Genomic DNA, 22,633 nt, shown 5'->3' on the forward strand with positions numbered 1-22,633 from the left:
TTTACTTATTGTTTCCCCCTAGTTTAATACTGTTTTTATTGTTCTTAGTAGGGTTAGGGTTAGGGTTATCTTCTATCTTTCTGGATCTTCACAGAAAGCCATTACAATATCAAATAAGGGACATGACTTTCAGCTAGTGTGTGTGTGTGTGTGTGTGTGTGTGTGCGTGCGTGCGTACGTGTGTGTGCGTGCGTGCGTGCGTGCCACCATGGCAAAATGTGGTACTAGAGACTCCTACTGTAGCGAACTACCACAGAGGCGGTTTTGAGTACTTCATTTTGATCTCAACTACACACCTGTAATGTTTCGTGACTGCCTCTTGCATGACGCAACCCTACTGGGGCGACAACATCTGTACGCAGACACCTGACAAACATCTGGCAAAGTACTCAAACCCAACACATTGTCATTCCCACGTCAAATACTGACACCCCCTTTGCCATAATTTTTCAACGTGCAGGGTTAAACCACTTGGTTAGGAAAAGACCGTGGGTGTGGTTACAAAATGTACGTTAAAGTGACACGCGGGACAAGAATGGGACACGAACCCCCGTCTCCTGGGTGACAGTCCTGTGGTGGCAGACAGCACCGAGTGAGAAAGGAAGGGGTAAAATCCCATGCCTGGTGTGATATCAAGTGAAGGAAACGTGGTCCAGATTTCCAGTGAATTTCAGGACACATTTCCCACAAGTAGAGAACATCTTGCATCATTAAGAAAACATTTCTGATGCTTCAGCCAAGTTTCTCTGCCGCCAGTGTGCAGAGTGCAGAGCAAAGAGGCATTGCTGTAGAAACAAGGAAACAAGGAAATGTGTTTTAGAGGGATGAGACGTCCTTTCCTCTGAAGCGTCACATGAATTCATCAACTGTTTGGGTGAGGTTAGCAACGGCTTTCAGTATATTATTAATAATATACAGTCTTTGTTCTCAATGGCCTACCTGGTTAAATAAAGGTTAAATAAAAAAAAACAAATAAAAAAAAACACTGTTCAAAGGGGGAACATTATTGAAAAAAAGCTTGAGAACCTCTGGTCTAGATTATAGTAGCGGGTATACTATGTTTGTTCAGTTTGCGGCATAGGCTTAGATATCGGGCAGGATGCAGGGGATATGTCCCCCCAAATAATTGGAAGAGGTATTTGTCCCCCCCTCCAAAAAATATGAAAGACAACCGGCTCCCCAAAAATACAGCTAAGGCTATATTCACACTTAGCGTCTTTTTTAAAGCAGCCAGCGTCTGTTTTACATTATAATCCTACGGAGTAAACCGTGTTTTTGAACAAGTCCTGAGCACTTTTTTAAACGCCACCGCCAACTTTTCTGTTTTCTCAAACAACGCCCAATGTCGAGTGCTTTTTTGACAGGCGACCAATGACAAGGGGAGTAGCCAGACCTGTTGTTTCCTTAGCAACAAGAAAAAATGGCATCGGCGCGAGTTATATGATATGACCGAGTGCTCCGTGTACAGGGAACTCTTTGTTTTATCTAACGTTAGCACCTCTCTCTCTCTCTCTCTCTATCTATCTATCTCTCTATCTCTCTCTCTATCTCTCTCTGTTCTTTCTCTAGCTCGCTCCACCACTTTGTTTTATCTAACATTGTTGCAATGAAGTTGAGGGAGACAGGGAATGTTTTTTTGTACAATTCTTTAAAAATAAAAAGTGAACTTGTTTTGGGGAGAATAAAACTACTCTGGGCTGAGATTTCCTAGCAACTAAAAAGGCTCAGGATGCTGCAATTGTTGCTATAATATGACGATGGCTGGTGGATTTAAGACAAAAAATAATCAAAATCAAATTTGAACATATGTGTCAGTGGCTTGTTGATCGTTACATTGTTAGTTAATTTCCTATCCTGGCCTGGGACACACATTCATACGGTTTAATAAAGGACTTACTGGACTTTAAGTTATCATTGCACTTACAATAACGAGCGTAGCTGTCCTCAATTTAGGTCATCATGTCGTCTCATCTCTGGTTTTTCCTGCATCCACCGTGTGTGTGTGTGTGTGTGTGTGTGTGTGTGTGTGTGTGTTCTTGTTTAACTATATTCGTGGGGTCCAAAAACCGGGAGTGCAGTATACTTGTGGGGTCCCGACAGCTTTGTGGGGCCAAAATGCTGGACCCCACAAGGTTAAAGGGCTGTTTGAGGGTTAAGACTTGGTTTTAGGATTAGGGTTATAATTAGGTTATGGTTAGGGTGAGGGTAAGGGTTAAGGTTAGGCATTTAGTTGTGATGGTTAAGGTTAGGGTAAGGGGCTAGGGAATGCATTATGTCAATGACAGGTCCCCACAAAGATAGTGTCACAAACCTGTGTGTGTGTGTGTGTGTGTGTGTGTCTGTACATATGTGCTGGTTAGGGGGTACATGGCTTAAAAAAAACTGTTCAAAGGGGGACCATTATTGAAAAGAGCTTGAGAACCACTGGTCTGATGGACTCAGAAAGTGTAATATTCTATATTATTTCCCTAAAATGAAGGGTCTCATGCATCTGATTTTAAAAGTGGAAGTTGAGCATCAAAGCCTTAACCACAGAGAGTGTAACGTTACATCACATCCAGTCGTTGGGCGGACGACATCGTATCTTGCTCCAGTGTGGGACCATAATGTGCTTTGCTGGTGGGGAGGCTGAAACGTTACAAAGGGGACTAAAGAACGCTGCTGAGGAACAGGGTAATAACATTTAGATACCTATTATTAGGTACTGTTGTATACAGAAGTATTTGGACATATCTGGTGATGATTGTGTTTGAAATAGGACAACAATCTTGTGGGGGAAACGCTTCAGGTTGGTCTGCAACTTTTATTATTATTTTGTGTTTGTCAGACAGCTAGAAAAAGAATCACCAACTACTATGATAATCCATTACTTTTAAAGTCACTTTAAGTACAATTGAAGACTTGAAAATGTGTCAAAAAATTTCGCTGCTTGTCTGTTTTTTTTGTAAATTCAACTGAACATTATAATATACTAATCGGTCGTTTTGGTCTTTGTTGATCATCGGTCAAACGTTACAGTAAACTGACTTGTGTTTTTGGACATTTAAAGATGTCACTTAATGGGGTAATACCATCTGCTAGAAGACTTTGAAAAGACTAAAGTGTGACATCTGCATCGTAATGGCTCTGAGTTTTTAGTCTCAGACTAGAAGATTTGACTACCAAGACTTCAAGTGTAGGATGATATCAAACGCACGTTTGATTTTGTTGGAACATCAAGACTTTCAGGATTTCATTCCCAGATTGGATATTTGTCTGAAAAGTTGTTTGGTGGAAGGTCGGCATAAGAGTTTAGTTTTGTAGACTAAACAATCTCTTAATCTAACATATAAAAACAACATATAAATCCATAATGAAAATGCTTTTGAACAGACTTCTCATTTATCTATTCTGTATTTATGTTCTTTGACTGTAGCAGTACTTTGTTTATTGTTTACCGAGGCAAATTCCTCACAAGTGCAAACTTGCTTGGCAAGATATGTGATTCAGGAGAATCTTTAGTTTCAATCCTACTTCTCTCAGTTCTGAGCCGTCGTTTCAAACAATAAGTGATCCAGTGTTGGAAACAGCCGGTTGTACCCACACAGTAAACTATAGTACACTCTGTCAGTGAGGAAGTGTGTGTGGGTGTGTGTGTGGGGGGGGTGGGTGGGTGTGTGTATGTAGGGGTGTGCGTGTGGGGGTGTGTGGGTGTGTGTGTGTGGGGGCGTGTGGGTGTGTGTGTGGGTGTGGGTGTTTAACATCTTTTGTTGTACTAAAATTTCGATAAAAGTTGCGATTTCTTTTGTCGTTTGTTGCAATGAAGTTGCGTGAGACAGTGAACGTTTTTTTTGTATAGTTCTTTTAAAAATAAAAAGTGAACTTGTTTTGGGGAGAATAAAACTACTCTGGGCTGAGATTTCCTAGTAACTAAAAAGGCTCAGGATGCTGCAATTGTTGCTATAATATGAAGATGGCTGATGGATTTAAGACAGAAAATAATCAAAATAATGTGTCAGTGGCTTGTTGATCGTTACATTGTTAGTTAAATTCCTAACCTGGCCTGGGACAGACATTCATATGGTTTAATAAAGTACTTATTGGACTTTAACTTATCATTGCACTTACAATAACGAGCATAGCTGTCCTCAATTTAGGTCATCATGTCGTCTCATCTCCGTTTTTTCCTGCATCCACCGTGTGTGAGTGTGTGTGTGTGTGTGTGTGTGTGTGTGTGTGTGTGTGGGTGTGTGTGCTTGTTTAACTATATTCGTGGGGTCCAAAAACCGGGAGTCCAGTATACTTGTGGGGTCCTGACAGCTTTGTGGGGCTAAAATGCTGGACCCCACACACACTTACAGTGTCAGAATGAACATTTATTGTACAGTGTAAGAGACAACAGAACTAGAACATGAAAAAAACAATCTCTGCCTAAAGAGAACCAGTTTTCAAAGTGAATATTAGCTTGGAAACATAACCTAGTATCCCAAAACCTCTATCAATCATTACCCCTATCTATGGGAATGAGTCAAGCCAATTTTAAAGCTTGTAGGGAGAGATTGTGCAATGCTGCACAAGTTATAATACTTTAATGTCAAGGTGGAAATGTAGAACTGTAGATGGTGGTCTGTGGTGCTATTTGACTTCATTAATGTACCAGGTTGTAACACAAATTATATTTAATTGACATATCACTATAGTTATTAATTCCATCCTAACATAACTGCTCTCTCACTTCTTTAGGGTTAGGGGTTAGTAACTAGTTAGTAGTAATAACTATGTAATAGTCGTATGGCAATGGTATGTTTTTCCCCATCAAAGCAGTGGCACTCAGGTAGGCAGCCAACAAAAGGCACCCAGGAACCATGTCCATGTGCTCAGTCTGAGTCATGGTCAGGGACACAAAAGAAGAATTTACTGTTTTTATTTTTTTTAAACAATATAGTTGCATATAATGTGGCAAAACTCAATAATAATTAAAGCTGCAAGCAGCGATGGATGGGCCCTCGCTCCTCTGCGCGCGTCGGGGTCACCGGCGTTCGCCGCTCCTTGCGACCGTGCATTTGCGCGGCACTCAGACACCGCAAATCGTCACCAATGAAAAGGGAACTCCCTGCTGCGTTCAATGATACCTCACACAAGACTCTACCTTAGATGGTTCAAATGTTATGAACGGGGGTGTGGCTTAAACATAGGGGCCGGGTCAACCCATCACCAATTAAAAAGGAAGTCTCTGCTGAGTTCAATGATACCTCACACAAGGGTCTACCTTAATCGGTTCAAAGGTTATGAAAGGGGGCGTGGCTTAAGCATAGGGGGCGGGGCAAAATATTACCAATGAAGAAGGAACTCTCTGCTGAGTTCATTGATACCTCACACAATGGTCAACCTTAAAACGTTCAAATGTTATGAAAGGGGGCGTGGCTTAACCATAGGGGGCGGACCTAACCAGCACCAATGAAGAAGCAACTCTCTGCTGAGTTCACTGATACCTCACACAATGGTCAACCTTAAATCGTTCAAATGTTATGAAAGGGGGCGTGGCTTAAGCATAGGGGGCGGGCCAAACAATCACCAATGAAGAAGGAACTCTGCTGAGTTCAATGACACCTCACACAAGACTCTACCTTAAACGGTACAAATGTTATGAAAGGGGGCGTGGCCTGAGTAAGTGGGCATGGTTATATTATAGGGGCCGGCTCATTATCACATGTAGACCACACATTCTAAGTTTCATGTAAATCGGATGATGTTTGTCATATAAGGCGCATTTCCTGTTGCCAGCGGGGGGCGCTATGACCAAAAGTCAAATATGGCCTGTAGGTGTCCTCAGGCCTGGACCCTTGTCAATCTTGAGAATTTTCGGGCAGATACGACAACGTACACTCAAGTTACAACAATTTATTTGTTCATCGCTCAACACTCAAAATGGCCGCCACGCCACGCCCACACCGTCAGACGAAAAGTTTTTCTTTTAATAACTTTTCATCTTTAAGGTGTTGGGATGATAGAGACCAAGTTTGAAGTACATTGGATGAAATCTCTAGGAGGAGTTCGTTAAAGTATAGCACCTTGACTTTTAGGCCTACTTCCTGTTGCCACTAGGGGGCGCTATGACTTCAAGTAAATATCGGCCTTTATTTGTCCTCAGGGTTGGACTCTTATGAATCCTGAAAAGTTTCGAGCCAATCGGACAATGTACACTCGAGTTACACCCACTTCCTGTTTCGGCGGCGAAACGCACAAAATGGCCGCCCCGCCACGGCCACGCCCTATGACGAAAAGTTTTTCTTTTAACAACTTTTCATCTTTAATGTCTTAAGATGGCACAGACCGAATTTGAAGTTGATCGGATGAAATCTCTAGGAGGAGTTCGTTAAAGTACGACATGTGGAAATGGCCAAAATCGCACTAATTTCGAACTTTGAAATCAAAATGGTGGACTTCCTGTTGGGCTTAGGGTATGGCTTCAATGACGTTTTTTGTACATCTTGACATGATACATATGTGTACCAAGTTTCGTGAGTCTACGTTAAACGCACTGCAGGGGCTACATTTTTTTAACATTGTAGGGGGCGCTAGCGAGCCATTTTTGCGTGCATATTCTCGAAACCCTTAAAATACGTAAATGTTCACCAGACTTGATGCGACCGCCAAATTTGGTGAGTTTTTGAATATGTTAAGCCCCTCAAAAAGCCAATTCATTTGCCGGGAAAATAATAATAATTCCTTTAGTTTCAATAGGGCCTTCGCCGCTGTCGGCGCTCGGGCCCTAATAATGTGAGTACCGGAGTATTCTTGCACCAAGCTGCACAGGCACACCCACATGCCCCACTGCAAAATATTCCACTTTTTTGACATCGACACTGCCTGGTACTGCACTGACTTCCACTTTCCTTGCATCCACATATAATCAGCTCCAAGCACCTGGCCTGCACAGGTTCTTTGGTTAAAAGCTAGGGGAAAAGCATTCCATCCTTCATGTGCCAACCAGAACTGGTTAGTGAGGGCAACTGTGGATGAGTCACTAGTGACTGTTTCCAAACCTTTGTTTGATAGTGGGCCCTCATGAGGTGCAGAGACAAGGCATCCTGATGTGGTGGTAAAGTATCCACATCGGCTTTCACTTTCCGAAACAGGGCACAACGAGCATCATGGATTGAAGTGCTGGTCGTTTTTGGATCATACAGTTTGCAGACAAACTGTTCTGCTGAGGATAGAATAGCTGGACTTGGTACTTCATCCTCACCAAAGCTGTGGAGAAGATGAGGGCACTGCTGGAACACTTTCCACGTTGTCCTTTTTCCTATTCCAGTGAACTGACTGGTAGTGTCACATCCAGTGATGGCATGAAATGCCAACAGACCATCCAGAATCTCATTTGACATTTTAATATCATGCACTCTAATGTAGCGTGGTTTCTTGGCAGTTCCTGCTTTCATCCAAATTTCTGGCCTCAGCAGGTGTGCAAACACAAGAAGCAACACTGAATGATGAGCCTCTCATACCCTTTGGTTGTGGCATCAACAGCATTTAGCAATATGCGGGTATCTGCTTCTTCATGTGCAGCCTGTAGGTGGGAAACATCAATCCCAGCTGCCGTTGCCACTTTTTCAGCATCTTCAAATCCCCCACTTATCTTGGCTGTATTTTCCATATTTGTCTTGACAAATGAAACATTTTCCCAATCAATATTGCTCCCTATTTGTTTTTCTTTGGACACTAGGCTTACAGCTCCCTCTGGATCCATGTTATCTCATCTGAAAGGCAAAGAAATGTTTCACTACACTAGTCTGATTTGTTTCTGAGTGGATCACTACAATGTCCTCTTACATAAGCTGAGGGCTTGGCTATCTAACAAACTGGTTAACACTTTTAGCTAGCAGAATGTAAAATAGGCTGCTGTGCAGCAAATAAATTATAAACATAATATTTCCATTACACATCTGCGCAAAACTTAATTTACCTATTAGTAAGTAAGCTAGTAATTATGGAAGTAAATTAGCCTGGCTATCTGTCTGGGAAGTATAGCTAGTTGGAAAACAGTTTAGCTTACCTGTTTCTGGCAACATTTGATGGTAGAATGGTAGAATCTTGAGGTAAATGTTTGTGTAGCCAAATAGACCAAGATAATCTGTTGTGTGATTGTGTGATTCACTCCTTTTATAAAGTTTTGTTCAGACTGTTGACACCTGCTGTGATCATCTTCTCTGGATCTGCTGCCTCATGCCAAATCACAGCTGTGCTGACACAACAGTCCCCTTGTGGTGTGATACTCTTGTGGTATTTATTGATTATTATTTTTTAATGATCATGCTTGCCCATAAATTGGATTATATTGCACATTTGCCCAAAATTACAGTAACATGGAAGAAAATGGAAGCACTTTGGAAAAAAAATCCGCTTTTACCACTTTTAAGAATACAGTGTTAAAATGGACAAAAAAACATTTTCTAAGCTGACAACCTGGCTAGAACACATGTTGAGGGGTTAAATATTAATACTGGATAGGTTGTATGCTTGTACCAAAAAGTGTCCGACAAAGTTTTAATATCAGTTTTGGCCTCCTGACTATTCCCAGGTTGGATATTTGTCTAAAAAGTTGTTTGGTGGAAGGTCAGCATAAGAGTTTAGTTTTGTAGACTAAACAATCTCTTAATCTAACATATAAAAACAACATATAAATCCATAATGAAAATGCTTTTGAACAGACTGCTCATTTATCTATTCTGTATTTATGTTCTTTGATTGTAGCAGGGGTAGGGGGGGGGGGTGTCTGTGGTGTGTGTGTGTGGGTGTGTGTGTGTGTTTAACTATATTCGTGGGGTCCAAAAACCGGGAGTCCAGTATACGTGTGGGGTCCCGACAGCTTTGTGGGGCCAAAATGCTGGACCCCACAAGTGTAAAGGGCTGTTTGAGGGTTAAGACTTGGTTTTAGGATTAGGGTTAGAATTAGGTTATGATGGTGAGGGTAAGGGTTAAGGTTAGGCATTTAGTTGTGATGGTTAAGGTTAGGGTAAGGGGCTAGGGAATGCATTATGTCAGTGACAGGTTCCCACAAAGATAATGCCAAAAACATGTGTGTGTGTGTCACAGTAAACTGTAGTACATTCTGTCAGTGAGGAAATCTGTGTGTGTGTTTTCCATTGTTGCACATGGTCCATTAAAAAAGGAAAGTTTTTGTGATGAAATCGGCTGTTTCAGCTGAAATTGCTGTTCTTATTTTTTTCATTACAGCAGAAAACGCCCCTCCCCTATCTTTTATATGTGATGTGGTTCTTCACTGCAGCAAACAGAACTGCTGAGGGGAATCACTAGTCTGGATAATGCAGCGACGATCTTTAACCAAACACTCAAACAGTTTAAAGAGTGACAACTCATGGGTCCTCTTTCTTTGCTTCAAGCGAAGGTGCAACATTGCAGTTAGTCAATGCTGTTGATGTTTTCAGACGAGGCCTGTAACAATTAAAAATTTTGCTGGACGCAGAAATGATTGCGATTAACAATATAATTGTCTCATTTAGTGAAATAATCTGTTTTTTTATTTATGTTAGGGATGCACCGAATCCAGATTTTTGGCGTTCGGCCGAATACCGAATCCACTGGTTAAGATTCTGCCGAATCCGAAACCGAATACTGAATCCTCCTCCCATCCTCAGTCCATGAACACAGTAAACACATTAATGAAGTAAACAGTGACTGTCCTTCCTTGGCCGTACCTGAAGTTGCTGCATTTTGGCTACTGTCTGTAGATTCCTTCATGCACAACTCATATTCTTTCAGATGTTTCATACCAAATGTTGTAACAGCATGATGTTGTGTATTGTTTAGAGTCCTTAGGGTTAGGGTTTTTTTTACACTTTTTCTGCTCCCGAGTTCCATTTTCACTTTCTCACAGCCTACTGCATTGAACTCTCCACTTACATAAACACCTTCCCGTAATCAACGGCGCCGTCATTGTTTTGTTGTTTGGCAGTACTTTCAGTCAAAAGAAGGCCATTCAAGTCCAGCTACATGTTCAATTTGCAATGCCGATTTGTCTCGTGGTGGCGAGGACCCTAAACTATACACAACATCACCGCTGTTACAACATTTGGTAGGAAACATCCAAAAGAATACAAGTTGTGCATGAAGGAATCTACAGACAGCAGCCAAAATGCAGCAACTTCAGCTACGGCAAAGGAAGGACAGTCACTGTTTACTTCATTAATGTGTTTACTGTGTTAATGGACTAAGGATGGGAGGAGGATTCGGTATTTGGTTTCGGATTCGGCAGAATCTTAACCAGTGGATTAAAACCCTACCATAGACCTAACTACACACCGCAAAACTGTACCATAGACCTAGCTACTCACCGCAAAACCGTACCATAGACCTAGCTATACACCGCAAAACCCTACCATAGACCTAGCTACACACCGCAAAACCCTACCATAGACCTAGCTACACACCGCAAAACCCTACCATAGACCTAGCTACACACCGCAAAACCCTACCATAGACCTAGCTACACGCCGCAAAACCCTCTCATAGACCTAGCTACACACCGCAAAACCCTACCATAGACCTAACTACACACCGCAAAACCCTACCATAGACCTAGCTATACACCGCAAAACCCTACCATAAACCTAACTACACACCGCAAAACCCTACCATAGACCTAGCTATACACCGCAAAGCTGTAAACTCAAATTTTGTACCGGTCTCTTTGAATTCATAAATCTCTCTAACGTGTGATATTTGAATAATAAACCCTTACTCTCTCTCTCTCTCTCTCTCTGTCTCTCTCTCTCTCTCTACAGTGGAGGGCAGACAGACGGCATGACCGAGGAGAAATGTCCCCAGCTGGTGGACTACTTTGTATTGGCAGGACTCGACCCTGCGGGGGCCTGGAAGCCCCTAGACGAGTGTGGCATAAAAACCAGCAACTCCTCCTCGTCCTCGTCCTCGTCCTCGTCCTCTTCCTCGTCCTCGTCCTCGTCCTCTTCCTCGGTCTCGTCGGGACGAGCGGTGGAGTGGGTGACGGACCTGGCAGTGATCGCCCGGGGGCTCGGGGAGGAAGTGCCCGAGGGCTTCACCTGCATTGAGAAGACGCTGGGCGGACACTCAGCTGAGCTGAGCACCGGCATCATCAACAACCCTCACCTGTACCTGTGCTATCGCCGGGGAGGGGACAAACCACCCATACTGGACTTGGGGTGAGATCTACTGTTAACTTGTGTTTGGTCTCGCGTTGCCAGTTTTACATCTCCACAGCGCTGTGGATTAGGGGTGCACAATATCATATATAATATCAATATCGGGCAACCCTACTGTGGAGTAAGGTCTCGCTACACCACAGATACATTCTGGGATAGGACGCTGTGGGTTGTTTGCACTTCTTCAAACCAATCACAGTTGTCTTGGGCGGTGCTGAGCTCTGGACGCAGCGATGGTGGCTCTGCTAAATAGTCTCGGGAAGGAATTGGTTTTGGTGAAAAGAAAACGCCACATACAAATCAGGAGCTGCCCTTTCAAGAATTCCTGAAAATATTTTAACTCTCCTGTTGTCCTTGGGTGTCCTTTCAAAACGTTTCTATATCGGAAATTTGAGTTTCTTTCAACCAAATTGTCAAAAAAACAATTTCAATTCAATTTTATAGCATTTGGAGAAAAAAAATGTTAAAAGAATGTTGAAAAGAGTGTCAAAAATGTCAGAAATAGCTTCAAAAACGTGGGGGAAAAACAACAAAACAACTTAAAAAAAAGCGCAGGAAAAATGTAACAAAAACATCGGTAAGAAGTAACAAAAAAACTAATGCTGTCAAACGATTAAAAAATGTAATCACATTAATGTCATAGTTAACTTGCAATAAATCGCAATTAATCGCACATTTTTACCTATTCCAAATGTCCCTAGATTTCTTTTTGTCCCATTATTTTTTTAACATTTTAATGCTCTTATCAACATGGAAAAGTGGATCGGCTTGCTTTGTGCTTTTGTCGCCTGGCTTTGACGAGGGGGCAGAGAATTCGCATCAGCTGTGTGCTTGGCCATCAGCTGTGTGCTTGGCCATCAGTTTTTTGTCCCTTTTGTCGCCCTAGTGTTGCCTTCCTTCTTTCTACTGTGTTTTTTTCCGAAGTTTTTGTTACTATTTTCGACCTATTCTTGCCTTACTTCCTTCTTTCTACCTACTACTAAGTTTTTGTTACTATTTTGATCATCATCTAAATGTTTTCCAGGTCCAAGGCTGTTGTTTAGTAAATCTATCGCTGACATCGCTGTATTCTTCCTCTTTATAGAGACTTTTTTTTTCTACCAAAAATCATTCGCGCTGGTTAGGGGGTACATGGCTTAAAAAACACTGTTCAAAGGGGAACATTAATGAAAAACGCTTGAGAACCACTGGTCTGAAGGAATAAAAGGTTGTTGAATAAGTAATAATAAACACAGACTGCATGTTGTACTGTAAATTATTCTGTTTTCATATGAAATGAACAGAAACCATCAGCACCACAATGATACAGACATCATGTCCAGTGCGTTCAGTTCACGTGATGCATGTTAAAGCTTATATAACACAGAGGGTTATGTGACATAGCGGTGGGCAGACGTGTTCCCATCCCCGTCACACAGACTCTTCTCTATTGTCTTTCACATTCAACTCTGCATCACGCCCGTGATGGAGGATAATGAGGCAGATCCTCTTTTATTAAACAGCAGATTACATATTTTTCTCTTGCAGCTGACAGAGGGTGAGCAGGTCCAGAACCTGTGAGTCTGAATGTTTTACAGACTTAAATCTCATCTCAAAAATTGAGCTCAAGTCTGATTTTGTGAGGCTGATTGTACGAGATCATCCCGTCGTTTCAATAGAACAGAGGCTTTTTCAAAACTGGTACATGACGTTCTAAAAAATAACTTGAAGTTAGTCATTGTAGTTTGGCTGCTGATTTGTCCCGATAATCAACGTGGTTAACAGTTGCAGCAGTTGCTCTGACACACAGCTCATGGAGGATATTAAGGTACTTTAAATTCAGATTACAGCAAATAATCTCCCTCTTTTCAGAGTCATAACTCAGTCAAATCTAAACACACAGTTATGATGATACACATATTTTTAGATTCAGTGTGTCATACACCATCCATCCATTTTCATCCGTTTGTCCGGGGTCGGGTTGCGAAGACAGCAGCTCCAGCAGGGCAAGGCAGGGCAAGGCAAGGCAGGGCAAGGCAAGGCAAGGCAAGGAAAGGCAGGGCAAGGCAAGACAGGGCAAGGCAGTGCAAGGCAGGGCAGGGCAGGGCAGGGCAAGGCAAGGCAAGGCAGGGCAAGGCAAGGCAAGGCAAGGCAAGGCAGGGCAAGGCAGGGCAGGGCAGGGCAAGGCAAGGCAAGGCAAGGCAGGGCAAGGCAAGGCAAGGCAAGGCAAGGCAGGGCAAGGCAGGGCAGGGCAGGGCAAGGCAAGGCAAGGCAAGGCAAGGCAAGGCAAGGCAAGACAGGGCAAGGCAGGGCAGGGCAGGGCAAGGCAAGGCAGGGCAAAGCAGGGCAAGGCAAGGCAAGGCAAGGCAAGGCAAGGCAAGACAGGGCAAGGCAAGGCAAGGCAAGGCACGGCAAGGCAAGGCAGGGCAAGGCAGGGCAGGGCAAGGCAAGGCAGGGCAAGGCAGGGCAGGGCAAGGCAAGGCAGGGCAAAGCAGGGCAAGGCAAGGCAGGGCAAAGCAGGGAAGGGCAAGGCAAGGCAAGGCAAGGCAAGGCAAGGCAAGGCAGGGCAGGGCAAGGCAAGGCAGGGCAAGACAGGGCAAGGCAAGGCAAGGCAAGGCAGGGCAAGGCAGGGCAAGGCAAGGCAGGGCAAGGCAGGGCAGGGCAAGGCAAGGCAGGGCAAAGCAGGGCAAGGCAAGGCAGGGCAAAGCAGGGAAGGGCAAGGCAAGGCAAGGCAAGGCAAGGCAAGGCAAGGCAAGGCAAGGCAGGGCAGGGCAAGGCAAGGCAGAGCAAGGCAAGGCAGGGAAAGGCAGGGCAAGGCAAGGTAACGCAAGGCAAGGCAAAGCAAGGCAGGGCAAGACAGGCCAAGGCAAGGCAAGGCAAGGCAAGGCAAGGCAAGGCAAGGCGAGGCAAGGCAAGGCAAGGCAAGGCAGGGCAAGACAGGGCAAGGCAGGGCAAGGCAGGGCAGGGCAAGGCAAGGCAGGGCAAGGCAGCTTTGTTTGTATAGCACATTTCAGCAACAGGGCAATTCAAAGTGCTTCACATAAAACATTAAAGAGCAGTTAAAAACGATTAAAAAAATAATTAAAAACAGATAAAAGACGAGAATTAACAGTGCCGTATAAGAGTCCAACTCGGGCCTCCCAGCGAACTTATGTTTTCTGTTGCAACTCAGGTTCCAAACCGGGCCTTCCAAAGGACTTTACCAGTTCCAAATTGGGCCTTACTAAGGACTTAACAAGTTAACCGAGTCCAACTCGGGCCTCCAAGAGGACTTATACTTTAACCCTTTTTCTGTTGCAACACAGGTTCCAAACCTGGCCTCCCAGAGGACTTATAAATGAACAATTGAAGACATTCTGGCCCATTGTCATCATATCCACTATTGGTCTCTCTGGGACGTGTGGTTTACTCTGCTTGCCACCCATCTTGGCATGGAAAAAGTACTTTTATTTTAAAATATAGTGGTCACTATGAGTCAGCAATCTGGAATAATGATGACAATAATGTCGCAAAATGAAAAACAGAATACAAAAATAAAAGTTACGGTGCAGTATAAGAAATTAAGAAATGAACAATCCACCATCTTGGCGTGGAAAAAGTACTTTTATTTTAAAATATAGTCGTCACGATGAGTCTTAGTTTCTTTCTTGGAAAAACCTTCACAAAAATGCTTTTTGTTGAAATTCACACTTTTAGTGTTTTAGTGGTCTTATTTCAACCGTAAATCCCTTTTCTATTCGTAAAAGGTTGTTTCTTTATTAAAACCCACACAATGCAATCAGTTACAGTATAGGTCTAAGAGATTAAGAAATGAACAATTATTTAAAGAAAGGCAACATCAATAAGAAAAGTCTTCAGCCTTGATTTAAAAGAACTGAGAGTTACAGCAGACCTGTAGTTTTCTGGGAGTTTGTTCCAGATATGTGGAGCATAAAAACTGAACGCTGCTTCCCCGTTTGGTTCTGACTCTGGGGACAGAAGGCAGGTGCTGCTACTTCATACTTGTACTCCACTACACCTCAGAGGGAAATGTTGTAATGTTTACTGAACTACATTTATCTGACAGCTTTTGCTTTATTGCTTCAGGCTGGGCTTGTTTCTGCAACAGCTCATTGAGTATCAGATACAATTAAAACTATTGAGGAAATATTTTCCTTTGACATTGGTCCAGTATTAAACAAGATCACTGCAGTCAGCAAAGGCGAAACAAGCTACAATGTAAGTTAATAGGACGTCAATTGTGCCGCTTGTATTTACGTTCAAAAAAGTGCTTGTTTTGCCACTGACAGACTCAGATAAATATTCTAAGTGTCTGACAACATTATTTAAAGGATTTCTAAGGAGGTCGATCTTTTTGTTAAAGAGTAAGATCCTTTTTTAAATATAAAAAGTCGGCGAAATTGCGTTCGCTAAACCCACCAGACTCCATGTAAATAAACAGTAATTTTAGCATCGTAAAATGGGCATTCTAGAACATCTCTGAGCTCTGAGGCTTGCTCTGGCTGTCTTGAGCCTGTGCGTGTAGGGTGCACGATTATTTCATTCCAATTTCGGGTCTGTCAGTCACAGTGAAAACAGGGGACATTTCCGGGGACATCTCCAGCCGGGGACAGGTCACCGAAACTGGGGACTGTCCCCGGAAACCGGGACGTCTGGTCACCCTACTCCATTACCTTGTATCTCACGTTATGGCTCCGTAGCAGACGTTTTTATAAAAATAGGCTCACGATTGTGTCTTAACCACGCGACTTACTGTCACGTAGTAGCCTGGCTAGCCTGTGCCTGCATCTCCTTACATATACCTATGCTCTCCGTTTCTGCTAGATTGGGAATGATTGAGATTTCTCTTGGCACAGCTACCAGAAGACTTACAACTTTCAGACAGGTTGCTCACGTCACATTTACGTCATCTCTCTCAGTTGGAGGCTGCTCAGTAACGCTCGGCGCTCACCGGAAAAGTGCTTCTAATATCCTTCACTGGTCTCGGTCCAGAGACACGGGATCTGTTGGTCCATTCTATATACAGTCTATGAATTACAGCCTTGTAACTGAAAAACATTTTGCAAAAAATGTCACGTACCCCCTGTAGTCCTCCAAAGTACCCCTAGGGGGACACGTACCCCCTGCAGTCCTCCAAATTACCACTAGGGGGACACATATCGTATTTGAGAAACACTGATGTAAAACGAATAGCATAAAGGTTTTCAATCACAGCAGAACTTGAACACTTAAAGCGCAGTTTAACTTGAGTCAAACTGTCCCTGCAGGGTTCTGTATGAGGGGAAGGAGCAGCTGAAGCCGAGCTGGGTTGTCATCGAGACGACGCCCTACAGACGCTCGGCCAACTTGAGCTCCAGCTTCGCCCCGATGGCCCACCGCGTGTTCCTGACGTACCGGCAGGCTCTGGACTCGCAGGGCCTCCACACGCTGGGCGTCACCGACATCGCCCTGCTGCTGCCCAGAAAAGGGGAGGTCGCCCCGCACACCTTCTGCCGCGTCGACAAGAACCTCAACACCGGCATGGTGAGCACCGGGGCTTCTGGGAAGTGTTTGTGTCTGTTGTTGTGGAAAAGACAATTATCTGTAGTCATGTCAGTCTTTAGAATAGGCTTTGCGCTGCGCCCGGTGCAAGATAGTAGAGGCGTTAAAATTAATCAAATAATCGATGCATCGAATCATGGATGTGGACGATGCTGCATCGATAATCGGCTGGGCCATAATCGATTATTTCTGTTTACAATTTAATGTAGGCCTAACAACCTGTTTACATATTCTGGTATGTTTTGCACATTCAGGAAGTGACGTGCTCAGTGCTGTAGTTTTATGTATCCAATTAATTTAGTATTACAGCACTGCAGAATGTTTTGTTTTTGAAGCTTGAAAAGCTATGAATTGCATCGTGATGCATCGAGATATCGAATCGAATCGCTGACATGATAATCGTAATCGAATCGCGAGACCATTGAAGATTCACACCTCTACAAGATAGGGCCCTTGGCCGGCTACGCACTGCCTGCGTGGAGTGAGCGTGTATCAGACGTTTCTGGTGTGTAAAGACATAGAAAAATCCACTCAGCTGACACACAACAGAAACGCCACGCTCACGCCACGCAGCCAGTGTGTGGCCGGCCTTAGTTTTGTAAACTAAACAATCTCATAATCTAACATATAAACAACATATAAATCTTTTAATTGTAAAATATCTATTCTGTATTAATGTTCTTGACTGCAGCAGTACTTTGTTTTATTGTGTATTACCTTTATAATGTGTTTGTTTGCTATATGCTCCTCTAAGGTCGGATTATTTAGGACAGCCCTAGCTTTAATGAAATATACTTTAACGTGTTAACATTTTCCGCCTTTTCTGTTAAAAGATGAGTGAATCACAGCTGTGTGTTTGTGTTTGTCTGCAGTGGGGTCCCGCTATGTATGTGTGCTATAAGAGAGCGGTGGCCAAAGCCAACGCCCTGGTCTACGAAGCCAGTGAGTATCTGTCACCCTTTGGCACCTCACACTTTAGTGTTATCAGGGCTCCAACAGATGGGACAACATGGCAAAGTTAGTCTGGGTCTGTCATAATTGTGCGGGGAGGGGGTTGGGGGGGGCGTTAGCTTAGTGTCTCCCCATTCTCTCTGCTGATTCCTCACGTCTTGTCTTCCTAAAAGCTCATTTATTCAGATCGGCAACTTATAAAAACTGACATTATAGTGAATGTCGCCACACGGCAGCCTTTATAATGTACATATCTGTTGTTTTGGCATGCAATACACTGTGGGAAACCCTGTTTTAAAATTCAAAGTGTGAAGATGCTAACTGCTGCGTGCTGCAGGTCTGATCAGCCGGTACCCGGAAGAGGACCTGGAGGCGTTTCCTCTGCCGGAGAGCGTGCCGGTCTTCTGTCTGCCGATGGGCGTCACCGTGGAGAGCTGGCCTCTCAACACCAAGTACCAGCTGCCCGTCTTCTCCACCTTCGTCCTCACCTCCGCCTCCGGGGACAAGGTCCGAGAAGACGCACGCATGCACGCATGCACGCATGCACACACACACACACACACACACACACACACACACACACACACACACACTTATGCAATTTACGATGGGTTTCAGTGCTGATTAATGTGTGGATTATTTTCTGGAAATGTCAGAAAATAATAGCCTGGTCCTACCAGACTCTGGTCCATTAGCCTGGTCCTACCAGACTCTCGTACACTAGCCTGGTCCTACCAGACTCTGGTACATTAGCCTGGTCCTACCAGACTCTGGTCCATTAACCTGGTCCTACCAGACTCTGGTACATCAGCCTGGTCCTACCAGACTGGTACACTAGCCTGGTCCTACCAGACTCTGGTCCATTAGCCTGGTCCTACCAGACTCTGGTCCATTAGCCTGGTCCTACCAGACTCTGGTACATTTCATTGGTCCAGAGAGTCTGTGTTAACCTCCTTGAAGGCGGGTACTCTGTTGAAGTTTCAAACTATTGGATCTGCCCAGAGCCACTCTGGATCTGCCATAACCAATCGCTAACGTTTGGTCATGACGTATGTCATGCGCATATGCAACAAGAGGGGAGACCGTCAAGGCTATTAGCATTAGCATCGCTAGCGATAGCCTTAGCCAACTCCTTCCACTAACGGAGCGAGCTGGAAAATCAAACTGTTCCCGAACCCCGTGGGGAGGAGGGCCTTAACATCATGGCCACCAACAAAACTCAGCAAAGATTGTTCTTGTTCAGGCTTTAACTTCTGGATATTCGGCAACGTTGCCACAACGGACCGAATGGCTTCGCTCGCATCTTTCTAGCGCACGTCCTCAACGTCATCGTTCTCAGCCACTCCCTCTGTTTGCTGATTGGACCGCCAAAAACTTGGGTCGAGAAAAACCAAGACTATACCGCGAACCCAGACAGAGTACTGAAGTGAAATGAAAATTGTGCTGAAGTACGTAGGAGCCAGGAGTTTTTTCCGTAAACAAATGACTCAAACTGATTAATCGATTATCAAAATAATTGGCAATTAAATTAATAGTTGACAACTAATCTACTAATCTTTGCAGCTCCAACACACACACACACACACACACACACACACACTTTGAATTCTTTGATTAAAATTTTGCATCTCTCTAACATTTCAGGCTGTTAGACTGATTAAATGAAATGTTAGAAAGGACTGAAAGGTGTCTTGAAATCAGTAGTGTGAAGTATATCAGTACAAATTAGAGGTACCTCTTTAGAAGCTGGATCCTTTTGGACCTTGTTAAGATAATTATGTATCAAAGAATAGACAGAATCACTGAAGTTCTTCTCAAAGTTCATTTTTACTTGCGCATGCAAGGAGCCAGTTTACAGCACTCACAGCAAAGTACAGAAAATGACTAAACGATAGCCTTCAACAGCAACTTTTTTATGAGTAAGATGAAGTCATAATACACAGGCGATGTTGTCCTCTAATCTCTGGTCAGACAGGGCATTTCCTCGCCTGCTCTGCCCTCGGAAGCATTCTGTGCTTTTCACAAGTTCAGTCAGTGGCTCTCAAGGCTTCTCTCGTGAGAGCGCAAACAGTTTACTATTAAAGCGTAACTCTCGCCAAAATGCAACCTAGGGTCTTTTTGTGAATGTACCCGAGTCAAACTTTCATTTAAAAGCATATTTAGGACGGAATCGCCACTTTTAAGATTTACCGTATTTTCGTTTTTCAGTCAAATGGCCTTTTGAATGGGAGTGCTAGGGGCACTTTGATGCTAGCCTCAAAATAGCTATTTAAGAAGGCTTGACACAACATGAAACTTTGCTCCAAGTATGACCATGGGCTCTACACCTTAACTAAAGCATTGACAACATTGTTTGTGTACCCAGAGTTTACTGAAAAGAAAGGTTTTGAACAACTCACCGTAGCTCTTGCTGTTTCGGCCGCAGCCATTTTATCAGTCAAAAACGATTGATTTCCAAATGCAACATAACAGGGAGGAGAGTAAAGATGGAAAGCTCCTAAAGCTTAGTTCCATATAAATGCACGGATTATTTGTTGTTTTGTCGTTGTTGGAAAAACAATATTGACCTCGTAGTTGAAAAAGGAGCCTCATATGGAGTCTGTTCATTCGCATTCGGATATCGACTCGTTTTGACTGCTGAGGTGGTAGCAGCTGGAAACAACAAGAGCTACGGTGAGTTGTTCAAAACCTTTCTTTTTAGTAAACTCTGGGTACACAAACAATGTTGTCAATGCTGGAGTTCATGTGTAGAGCCCCTGGTGATACTTCGAGCAAAGTTTAATGTTGTGTCTAGCCTTCTTATTGTTTTAAAAATAGCTATTTTGAGGCTAGCATAAAAGTGCCCCTAGCTCTCCCATTCAAAAGGCCTTTTGACCGAAAAACGAAAATACGGTAAATCTAAAAAAATCTAAAAAAGTGGTGATTCCGTCCTAATTATGCTTTTAAACGAAGGTTTGACTCGGGTACATTCACAAAAAGACCCTAGTTTGCATTTTGGCGAGAGTTACGCTTTAACAGAAAAGAGTAGTCATAATTTTCTAACAGACCTGTTAAGTCTCTGTTTCTATTCTATTTCGAGCCGTGTCTGTGTCTGTCTGTAAATGCCTCTACTCCCCCCCCAACCCGTTCTCATTCCGAACTCGTAAAATAAGGACGTTTGGACAGTAGCTGTCAGCGTCTGATGTGACGAAAAAGGCATCTTTCAGCGTGTTTGTGTAAAGCACCGGGGAGAGCAGCAGTTAGATAGGATTTAGCGAGTAGTATGTAAGGGCGAATTTCCGCGTATGGAAGTTGGTTGGGGTGGTGGATGGGTCAAACAAACACAGGACTTTCACCCAGGAGAGCTTTTTATTTTCCTCCCACGTGTCACAGAACCGTACGCCCACCCACGACCCTTTCCTAAACCCAACCATCCCGTTCTTCCCGCGTGTCACGGAACCGTACGCCCACCCACGACCCTTTCCTAAACCCAACCATCCCGTTCTTCCCGCGTGTAACGGAACCGTAAGCCCACCCACGACCTTTTCCTTAACATAACTGCGTCAAAAGGGACGGCAATAGTCCCGACCAAGCGCGTTTACTTATAGCGCTAAAGGGACGGCAATAGTCCCGACCAAGCGCGTTTACTTATAGCGCTAAAGGAGACTTTTAGCGTCAATAAGAACGACAAAGGCACCTGACCAAGCGTCCGTATTTTACGAGATGAGTGTGAGAACCTGTTGCCCGCCCGCAGGTTTACGGAGCAGCCATCCAGTTCTACGAGTCCTTCTCCAGGGATCTGCTGTCGGAGCGGCAGAGTGTGCGGCTTGGGCTGCTCAGCGTGGTGGACCGGCGGCCCATCACCAACCGCAGCCTGCAGGTGAAGAAGAGCATCTGTGTCCTCTCCCACTGGCCCTTCTTCACCGTCTTCCAGAAGTTCCTCACCTTCATCTACAGATACTCCATCTCCGGACCCCACGTCCTGCCGCTCGAAAAGTCAGTGCTCCCATTTTTCTTTTACAGACCAAATCAGATCTGCTGCCGTTTTATTGATGTGTTATTTATCAGTAGGGCTGCACGATATGAGGAAAAGATGCGATATGCGATAACGTTGTAGAATAACGCGATAGCGATATTACTTGCGATAAATTAACAGATATTAAAGTGATGGTTCGGAGTAATTTCATCCTAGGCTGCTTTGCACCTTGACCTCGAGCCAAACACCCCCCATAAGCTTTTTTCCCCTTGTTATAACGTTGGTCGAGGTAGCGTTATCAGTTGGTTAGCTTAGTGCAGGCGCTAATGGATCCACGTTTGTGTGGATCCAACGGGTCGAAACGCACCTTTCTATGTTCCTCGTGGCGGTGACTTGGACTTTGGGGCAGGCAACGCCGCGTTCTGCCAACAGATGCCGGACAAACGCCATTGTCCGATCCTTTAAGTCTTCTGCAACACAGAATGATGTTCATTTATTGAATTATGGTCTCGTTGATTTTAAAATCGGCGATAAAGCAGGGGGTGTTTTAGGGCATGGCTATGATGTGATTGAAGATATATTTAAAACCTAGCTAAGCTAAATCTTACCTCGAATTCTGTAGGCTAGCTTTCAGCAGTAGTTGCATCCAGATTGGGAGTGAAAGTGTGTAACATAACGTAGAGTGTAAGCAGCGTTGCCAACTCTCAGCTAGCATCACAGTCAGATAGCACCCAACAGTCTAGTATGGCTCCTCCCTCACTCCTCCCTCTTGTCTAAAATCCTCACATCCACAACCAGGATGGCTGCGCCCGTAACGGCAAACTCGACGACTCATAGCAGATCTCCACAAACCAATGGGAGACGTCATACATATGCTGTCCATTAATATTTACAGTCAATGGTTTGGGCCTTTAGGGCTCAGGTGCTGCACCTAAACCTTTTATAATGGCAGGAAAAACCGTGACTGACTGACTGTGTTTCCCCCTGATGTTTTCTCTCTCTGCAGACACATCTCCAGCTTCATGCA

The 22,633-nt window shown here is 44.0% G+C and overlaps 1 protein-coding gene across 1 annotated transcript in view; it reads left to right on the top strand.

Annotated features, from left to right (window-relative positions):
- Positions 1-2,606: 2,606 nt before the first annotated feature.
- Positions 2,607-22,633, top strand: part of LOC116051213 (DENN domain-containing protein 4B-like) — a 58,266-nt gene continuing 38,239 nt past the window's right edge. The window contains 8 exon segments of the mRNA XM_031301460.2: positions 2,607-2,646; positions 2,649-2,673; positions 10,785-11,180; positions 16,427-16,682; positions 17,573-17,642; positions 17,989-18,158; positions 21,385-21,626; positions 22,613-22,633. The exon segment at positions 22,613-22,633 is cut by the window's right edge and continues 46 nt beyond it. Of these exon segments, the coding sequence (XP_031157320.2) occupies positions 2,607-2,646; positions 2,649-2,673; positions 10,785-11,180; positions 16,427-16,682; positions 17,573-17,642; positions 17,989-18,158; positions 21,385-21,626; positions 22,613-22,633 (1,220 nt within the window).

This window comes from Sander lucioperca, chromosome 10 (assembly GCF_008315115.2).
Source record: "Sander lucioperca isolate FBNREF2018 chromosome 10, SLUC_FBN_1.2, whole genome shotgun sequence".
Lineage (NCBI taxonomy): Eukaryota > Metazoa > Chordata > Actinopteri > Perciformes > Percidae > Sander > Sander lucioperca.